At 36.4% G+C, this 9880-nt stretch overlaps 1 protein-coding gene across 1 annotated transcript in view; it reads left to right on the top strand.

The window, feature by feature from the left end:
• Window positions 1-9880, top strand: part of LOC101349741 (pregnancy zone protein-like) — a 64912-nt gene that overhangs the window by 38639 nt on the left and 16393 nt on the right. Inside the window, exons 14-17 of the mRNA XM_004387288.1 lie at window positions 618-760; window positions 4060-4209; window positions 6700-6864; window positions 8850-8946. Of these exons, the coding sequence (XP_004387345.1) occupies window positions 618-760; window positions 4060-4209; window positions 6700-6864; window positions 8850-8946 (555 nt within the window). The remainder of the gene's footprint in view (window positions 1-617; window positions 761-4059; window positions 4210-6699; window positions 6865-8849; window positions 8947-9880) is intronic.

Genomic DNA, 9880 nt, shown 5'->3' with positions numbered 1-9880 from the left:
CTACAAAGATCAAACCTAGAACATTTTATGAGAAAACTAAGCAGGTTACGTTCTATAAAATTTATGTAATTCACACAGAAAGCAATCACTAAGATAAATACATAAAATTCTTTTATAAAAATCAGAGGAGCACAATGCTTTGTACGGGATTATTTGTACCTGTATCTCATCCCCTCTGCTCCATTGTAAGCTTCCTGCAGTTAGACACTGTGTTGCATTCTTTGTAATGCTCTCATGCATATGACAAGAATTGTGCTGATGTGACTCTTAGATAGAAATAAGTGGAAGTGTCTAGAAATTGTCTCCTTTTGTCTCTCTTAACTGCTTTTGCAATAAATCTTTGTTTGTTTGTTTGTTAATTTACAGAGACATGCACAAAATATTTAGTTTTTTTTTTCCCTACGTAGGCAGAGGAAATGAAAGAGTAAACCTATACCTTTAAGAAAAAATGTTATTAGTTCAGTCTATGTTTATTGAACACTACATGCACAGTGTTATAAATGCAAGTCTTTTCTTGTTTCAGTATGTTCCAAATGTGAGAAGTAATCTGAGAATCTCTTTGTAAGGCTGAGAGCTCTGTTCCTTATCTATTATCTTGCACTGTCTTTATTCTGCAGCAAAAGGGATATTTTCCTTCTCGTTTCAAGTGGAATCAGACATTGCTCCCATTGCTCAGTTGCTCGTCTATACTGTTTTACCCAATGGAGAAGTTGTTGCAGACGTCGAGAAACTCGAGATTGAAAACTGTTTTGCCAACAAGGTGGGTGTTTTGTTTCAGCCCAGTCCTTTCATTCTTCTCCCCTTGTGAAGTATAGAAAACAAGGGAATTGTGTATATTAAAAGATTGCCATATAGTCTTCCTAAAACTTTTATCCTGAGTCCCTCTAAAAGCAAGGGGAGACGTGCCATACCTTAAGGGGTCTAGTGGAGTAGTCCAAAGCAGGTGGTCATGAGCACAATTTTTTAAAATCTCTTGTTTTATCTTAAGATTTGTGTGGATTCCAAAATCTATTTTATTATAAAACTTTAATAATTTTAATCTTAAAATGTTTTGTTTCCCAAATTTTCCATTGAAAATGATGCTTCAGATGTGTCAGTTTTATCCCATCATGCCTCCTGACACCCTTCCATGTACCACTGTAGAAACCAATATGTTATTGTGAGATTGAATTCAGTTTGGTAATACAGATACTACAGAAGAGAAGTACATTTGAACCCCATTTGAGATAACTCTAGCAATCCAATAATGACTATAGCGTAAAAATCTAGCATAGCTAGATGAAAATTAGATCTTTTTTATTCTCAAAAAATACAGAGCTGCAATGTGAAGTCCAATGAGATAGAAATAAGCTTTATCCCAACAGAATTTTGTTCTACTTATCTAATTTTTTAATACTCTGGCAGCATAATCTTAACATTAGCAATCAAGTAGAAAAAGCCTAATTCATATATCTTTTCTAACTAGGAGGGCTTTTTAACATGGAATTTATGGAGATTTAAAAATATATATGTTTATAGCAAGTGAAAATTTCTGTAATGAGAACATATTCAGATTATCTTTTATTTTTATATACAATGATCTAAGAAAAACACCCAGTGGACTTACATAAATTTTCAACTCCATCTTACTAAAGAACCCTATTAAACCTGGAGAAATGTAGCCAAGACCATAGTTTCTACTCCCTTGGATCTTCTGTGTGTTTTATAACACCTGAGAAGAGATTCCTTCTTGGAATGGCCGTATTATGCTACGGCTCCCTTTCTCTCTAACGTTACACTTTCCAGCAATGGTCTATCTCTGGTGAGTCAGTTTTCTCTTCACACTGTGGACATGAGAGAAGTATTTGAAAACGTATTTGATAGAAGAGCATTTTCTTCTTGGAGCATGATGTGAAAAACACTTCTGATTATAAAAAAATATATTACATTACCTATGTAACACCATAAAACTTCCCCATAGAAGCAAAGGTCAAAGGACATTATATTCAATCACATCATGTCAAATACTTTTTAACTTATTTATTATGGATCAGAGGTGGAGATAAGCTATGAAAAAATAAGTAATATGGAAAATAATTCATGTAGTGCTTAGAAGAAAGCTGATTATTTTAGATTTACCACAAAAAGTTAGAAAAGGTTAAGTCTATTAAAGTGAGAATTTAAAGACCGTAGAAGTTAGACATCCTACAAGATGGTGAGCAAACAGACTAAAGTGTGAACTAAGAATGTGAGGGAAGACCCAGGTCAGTTTCAGACATATGTCCCTTTGAAATGATAAACCATAAATAATTTTTTCAATCTTAATTTTGTTGGGACAGAGAAAAACTGCTTTCTGTTCAAAATTTATATACTTCTTTCTTAGTTTGAACATAACAGATGTAATGCACACACTAAACATTTTATAACATCTAAAATTATGTGTTGTCCTTAACTGGATATAATTGGTCATTAAGGATAACATTGATTCATAGAGATAAATTCAGACTCTTTGAAAATATGTCTTAAAGGAGTTTTTGTTTTGTTTTCATAGCAGTAGAATATTTTGTTTTTTCTAACATGTCCCCTTTTTTTTTTTTTTTTAGGAGTTTTCTTTTTCTTGTTTTTCATTGTGCCTTAGGTAAAAGTTTACAGTTCAAGTTAATTTCTCATACAAAAATTTATACAAATATTGTTATGTGACATTAGTTGCAATTCCTTCAATGTGACAGCACACTCCCCCTTTCTACGCGGGTGTCTTGTGTCCATTCAACCAGCTCCTGTCTCTTCCAGCCTCCTCATCCTGCCTCTGGACAGGAGCCACCCATTTGATCGCGTGTATCTGATTGAACTAAGATGCACACTCCTCACGAGTATTATTTTTTGTTTTACAGTCTAGTCTAATCTTTGTCTGAAGAGTGGGCTTCTGGAATGGTTTTAGTTCTGGGTTAACAGAACGTCCTGGGGCCATAGTTTCAGGGGTTCCACTTCTTGATTAATAGCATTTTCAGTTGATTATAATCCAAAATAACTCAGTTGTTCATTTGACATGGACATTCACAAACATATTTTAATGAACTTTTCTAAATGTAAAAAAGTTTAAAATAGAGTTCTCCATAAACAATGTTTTTATAATATATTGAATTAGAATGATGAATACTACTTCATCTTGAAGATAAATAAATTGATTTAATTTCTCATATATATCTCAAGACATATGATTCTAAACTGCTATCTTGGTTCAGCAACACAAGTCAAATATTATTTAGCTGAATATACTGATATTTTATGTCAATTCAAATCACCTTGTAGTTCAAGAATCTAGAAAGTTACCTGCTGCTATTATAGAAACTAAATTCTGTTTTATGTTTCAAATCTTTAATATACTGGAGAATAATCTATCAAAAAATGTTTTCATAAATCTACTTTAAAAAATGTTTTCATAAATCAATAAATTTACTAACCAATGAATGTCTACTGGCCAAGCAGAATCAAATCACTGAAAAGATGCTGCAAAAGTGTTTTCCATTAATTTGTAGATCTTGTTTTTTATTCAGTTCTTTGTCAAATTTCTGAACCAATCAACTCCTGGGATGTATATTAAAGGGCTTAATAAAAAAAAAAAAACCAATAAATCTCTGATACTGATAAAAAGCACTACACTGTGTTAGAATTTCAGGTGTTTAAGTTTCAAGACTCAAGGATAAGATGTGTTTTTTTTTCATAGCATGATATAAACCACACACTTTCATCACAAATCACCACACGGAGATAGGTCAGCTACACCATGTTATGTGTTTTTGTTAGTATATGTGTTTTCACTTCCATTCAAGAATTCCATCCATTTCAGAGTGATAAAAAGCCAATCTATATTTTACTGGTTATGTAAGGAGTTACATGTGAGAAACCGGAGTTAACTGCACCCACATTTCCACTGTATTCCAGAGATGCTTATTAATCTTACTTTTAGATGGATGAAGAGAAAGGAAGGGTAGAAAGGACTAGTCCTATTCTAGGGCAGAAGAGAGTTTTGAGACTGTAATAATTATAAAAGCTGGTGCTATAATCATATCCTCTTTGCAGGTAAATTTGAGCTTCTCCTCAGCCCAGAGCTTGCCAGCTTCGGACACTCACCTGAAGCTCACAGCCACGCCCCTCTCCCTCTGTGCCCTCCGTGCAGTGGACCAGAGTGTGCTGCTAATGAAACCTGAAGCGGAGCTCTCACCTCAGTCAGTGAGTCCCATTTCAGTCTTGGATGCCAGAAAATGCACACATGATAAGACCATTTTTGGAAGTTGTAAATTATAACTGCAAAGGACAAGCTCTTCAAAATGTCAGGCATAATGTAGTGAGTTATTTACGAGTTGGAATTCGATTCAATTTGACAACAGCCATTGCACGAGCTTCTTTACATATATCATCTCATTTCATTCTCTGTTATAATACATACTCAATGAGGGAGCATTCTTGCTCACCACTCCATTTCCCATGCCTACCACAGTACCTTGTGTATAACAAGTTACTCAATACATTTTAGTGAATGACTAAGTGGATAATAATTCTTGGAGGTGGGCATTATTATCCTAATTTTATGAATGAAGAAAGTACAGCTAAGATAGATTAAATAACTATAGAAACAGCTCACCAAAAATATATTTTAGAGGTGGAATTTGAACCGAATTTCTTTCAGAGCCGCTTACTAAGTCACCACATTTCAAGATATTATGTGAAATTCCAGATTTTTTAGCTTTCACTGAAATCCAGGCACTTACTCACTGGTTTTAAGTATGAACAAAAAAAGAGTTTCCATTCAAATTTCTCGTTTAAAGATGTCTCTTCTATTGAAGCACTTTCAAAAAAAGGCCTATAGATTATAGGCTTTGTGGCTCATTTACTTGTTTAACAAATATCTACTCCATCTTGACTACAGGGTGGGTGCTGTGCTAGAATAGGGATTTTAATAGTAAACCATCCAGATGTGGTCTCTGACTTTTTAGATTTTATACTATTGTGAGGTATTAACACAAACAAGCAACAAAAACATATAACAGTTCCCAATTTTGGTAAGTACTATGAAAGGAATATATAGGGTGATGAAATAAAGCATAATAAAGAGTTGAGCCATTTTAATACAGTGATTAGGGGAGTCTTCTTATGACAGAGTTTACAGCTAATGAAGCCTAAAGCTGAGTGGAGGGGCAGTACGAAGAATGGAAGCTGCGTACCGAAAGGTCTTGAGGTCAGGACAAGTTTGGAGTGTTCTAGGAAGCAAAAGGGAATGACCTAATTCTAGCGGTGAGAGGGGAAGGGTTGTAGAGGCTGCAGGTGGAACAGTAAGCAAGGAGGATCATGCCAAGCCTCTCAGCCTAATGTGGAGTTTGAGCTGACTGTCAATGCAATAGTAAACCACCTAACATTTTAAGAGAGTACAATTTAAATTCATCTGTTAAGAAGGTCTTGTCCACTGACAAGAGTGAAGAGGCAAGAATGAGGTTTCATAGCCTGAATGCTACATAACTGAACAGGTGCCCTTCCACTAGGCTCTGGGTAAAAAATGAACTTGAATTGATTTACTTCTAGCTTATCCCTGCGTGGAGTTTTCTGTAAGGCTAAATTTGAACCTAAAATGTTGTTGTTGTTAGGTGCCATCAAGTAAATTTCAACTCATAGCGGTCCTATGTGATAGAGTAGAACTGCCTCATAGGGTTTTCTTGGCTGTAATCTTTACAGAAGCAGGTCTTTTTCCCATGGAGTGGCAGGGTAAGATCAAAGTGCCAACCTTTCGGTTAGCAGCCAAGTGCTTAACCATTGCGCCACCAGCTCTCCTTTGATCCTAAAATAGTAGACTAAAAAGAAAATTTGGTAAAAGTGTAATCATGTAAAATTAGGAAAGGAAATGAATCCAATGTTCACAGAGACTATTTCTAGGTGATGGGATTATGAGTGGGATGGGATTATTTTATTCTCATTACACTTTTCTGTACTGTCCACATGCTCTGCTTCCTTTTAACAATAACCATTTGGGCTGGGAGATGGGAGACTTGTGTTTTATTCTAGCCTCAGTGGCGCAATGATTAAGCGCTAGGCTGCTAACTGAAAGGTCGGCAGTTGGCACTCACCAGCAGCTCCGAGGGAGAAAGATGTGGCAGTCTGCTTCTGTAAAGATTACAGCCTGGAAACCGTACAGGGCTCTCCTACAGGGTCTCTGTGAGTCGGAATCCACCCGACAACAATGGGTTTGAGTTTTTTTGGCAACCAAAATGGGCCTGAGACTTTGATCAATTCGTTCAATCTCTATGTATATTACTTTCTTTTGTGCAAGAGGATTAGGATCCATGACCTTTAATATCTGTCCATGGGTTTCAGTGTTATTTTTCATAATGTAAGAAAGATGTTAAATACACACCAAGATCTGTTAAATTCTGTATTGAGTATTATTAAATGTAAAATAAAATTTTTAAAAAACCAGGCAGCAGTTTTCCCTTTGTTCTCTTTCTTTTGCTGTTGTTAGGTGCCACCGAATCCATTCTGACTCATGGCTCCCCCACGTGTGCAGAGTAAAACTGCTCCATAGGGCTTTCAAGGCTGTGACCTTTTTGAAGCAGATCGATAGGCCTGGCTTTCAAGGCACCTCTGGGTGGATTTAAACTGCCAACCTTTGGGTTACTAGTCCAGCGCTTAACCATTTGCACCACCCAGGGATTCCTTCTCTTGATTTTGCAGGTCTATAATTTGCTACCAGTAAAGGAGATCCCAAGAGTTATGTATGGAGGAGTTATGAATGAAGATGGTGAAAGCTGCGTCAATGCAGAAGACATAACTAAGGGTGGAATCATTTACACACCAAAGCAGGTCCTGGATGAAGATGATGTCTACAGTATCCTCAAGGTAGTTCTTTTTCCTAAAAACATAACCAAAGTTTATTCCTCAGTCTTTGTTAAGCTGGATAATAAATGAGCTTCTAAGTTCTAGGATCTGCTCCCCTCCGCCAATCAATTGATGATTAACAGAAAAATATTGGAACCTCAGAAGCACAGAAAGTTTTGTATACATACAGATATTCAAACATAAATTTCTCTGACACCTTTAATAGTGTTTGCTTTTAGGGCTCAAAACCTTAATCAAGTTGACCCCAAAGCTAGTTATCACTCTCATCTCCCACCCCAGTGACTGAAAGAGATCTTAACATGTGAGAAAAACAAAACAAAACAAAACAAAAATCTTCCACAGTGTTTCTGACATCTTTAGAAGGGTAAGTACCTTGTTGGCAGCCATTATATCAATCACTAAATAGTTGTTGAATGAAAAAATGATTGAATACACAAAGTATAATGCTTTAGTCCTCACTTTTAGTTCAGTAAAATTTCAGCAAACCGGGAAGCAGCTCTTCATTTAAAACGGTTAACAAAACGTGTGTTAGAAATGTTAGCATGCTTTAATAATGTGTATTTTCAGGATTAACTCTAACTAGGCAAGATTATAAAAGGGCAGGTTATTCACATTGTGAGATTAATCTTATAACTACCAAAAGGACTAAAAATTCTTATGATACCTTGAGGAAAATATACTTCATTCTTCTAATACAGGTTGACAGCTTAGCTGAGAGCAGGTTAACTCTCTCTTCTTGTACCTCCAGAGTCATAAATCAGTTGGTGGGAGGCGAGAGAGGAATGGAAAGAGGATCCTTTGGTTATTAATTAGCTAATTTAATCTTTTAACTTTTATTTTCTAACCTTTTCCTCCCTATCCCATAACACTACCACCACTGACAACTGTGACCCAGAGTCCAGAGTGTCCCATGTACTCTGAGATAGTACAGCTAGTAGTATTTATCTATGGCTACCATTGAAGAAAGATAAATTTGGGAACATAGAAGTTCTAGGAACGAGGCTGCTGTGAGTACCTGTGTGTGTGTTTTGGGTAAAGAGATCAAAGATAGTTAAAAGAAACTATAAGAAATAAAAGGGAAATAAAAATGATGAAAGGGATGATTTGCACATAGGTACTCAGGAAAAGGCATATCTTCCAATAAAACATGAATAAAGTTTACTAAGATTGTGAAGAAAAATATGCGATATGTTGCCTAAAAACCATACGCAACCCTACAACTAAAAAAAAACACAAAAAATTACTGTCTGCAATAAAGTAGTGGGGTTATATGTATAGATATGAATATGGATAGGTACATATAGAGACATAAACACAGATATAGATTTCTATTTGGGGGGGCGGGGGAAGAAAGGAAGAAAGCATACAGGACTAAATACTTACTTTCTTGCGTGCAAAATATAATTAAAGTGGCATCAGAATATTTCCAAGACTGTAGATCTTTACTGAAGCAGGCTGCCACATTTTTCTCCCACAGAGCAGCTGGTGGGTTCAAACTGCCCACCTTTTGTTTAGCAGCCAAGTGCTTTAACCACTGCAGCACTGGGGAACTCGCCAGAATATACCCGTCGCCGTCGAGTCAATTCCAACTCATAGTGACCCTGTAGGTCAGAGTAGAACTGCCTTCACAGAGTTTCCAAGGAGCAGCTGGTGGATTCGAACTGCTGACCTTTTGGTTAGCAGCTGAGTGCTAACCACTCCGTCACCAGGGCTCCCATCAGAATATAGCAGACAGAATTCTGAAATAGGAATCAGAAAGTGGGTTCTAATCCCAATTTTAACGTTCACTAACTAAATGAACTTGATTTTCTGTGCTTTAGTTTTCACATTTATAAAATTCCTCACTTCACCATTGCGTGGAATTATCATGATGATCCTATTAGCTACGTGTATGTTAATAGTGAAAGTGTAATACAAGATTAAAAAGTTAATTCCAGTCTCAAAATTGAATTGTTAATATGCTTTAACCATTAATATTTTTCCAGTCTGTAGGATTAAATATTTTTACCAACTTAAAAATCCGTAAGCCACATTTTTGTCCACTGCCTCAAGCATATCCAGTTCGTATGGGCTATGGCCAAGGTAAGGGTGTGACCTATTTGTCTTCTAGAATAATAGAAGAAAATAGGATGTCTTACTGGGCTGGGTTGGAATACAAAGCTATTTTTCTAAGTATTGGGTCAGATGACTCTTGTAAATTATTATTAAATAGCAGTTTCCCCCTAAAATATGATTTTTAACCAATCATTGTTATTCTCTCTGTCTGACATCCAAGTCATCAAAATCACCTAGCCTTCAATAGTCTTGCTACTTCAGATCTTCCCTATCCCCTATGAATTCAATACATTAAAGCATCAGGGTGTTGCAACAGCCCCTGACTCATGGCAATCCCACACATAATGAGTTGAACCATTATGATCCATAGGGTTTTCATTGGCTGATTTGGAAGTAGATCACTAGGCCTTTCTTTCTAGTCTGACTTGGTCTGGAAGTTCCGCTGAAACATGTTCAGCATCATAGCAACACACAAGTCTCCACTAACAGATGGGTGGTGCCTTCTCATGATGTGCGTTGGCCGGGAATCAAACCTGAGTGTCCCCATAGAAAGCAAGAATTCTACCACTGAACCACCACTGTCCCCATAGAGAGATTCTTAGCCTATCTCAATTGTCTTTAGTCAGAACAGAACAAGGGAATACTGAAGGCACTGGGGAAAAATAAGGCTCCAGGAATTGACAGAATACCAATTGAGATGTTTCAACAAATGGATACAATGCTGGAAGCACTCACTCATTTATGCCAAAAATTTGGAAGACAGCTACCTGGCCAACCAACTGTAAGAGATCCATATTTGTACCCATTCTAAAGAAAAGTGATCCAACAGAATGCAGAAATTATCGAATAATATCATTAATATAACACACAAGTAAAATTTTGCTGAAGATCATTCAAAAGCAGCTGCAGCAGTACATCATCAGGGAACTGCCAGAAATTCAAGCTGGATTCAGAAGAAGCC

Source organism: Trichechus manatus, unplaced genomic scaffold, assembly GCF_000243295.1.
Source record: "Trichechus manatus latirostris isolate Lorelei unplaced genomic scaffold, TriManLat1.0 scaffold00182, whole genome shotgun sequence".
Classification (NCBI taxonomy): Eukaryota; Metazoa; Chordata; class Mammalia; order Sirenia; family Trichechidae; genus Trichechus; species Trichechus manatus.
This window is presented reverse-complemented; position numbering and strand designations above follow the sequence as displayed.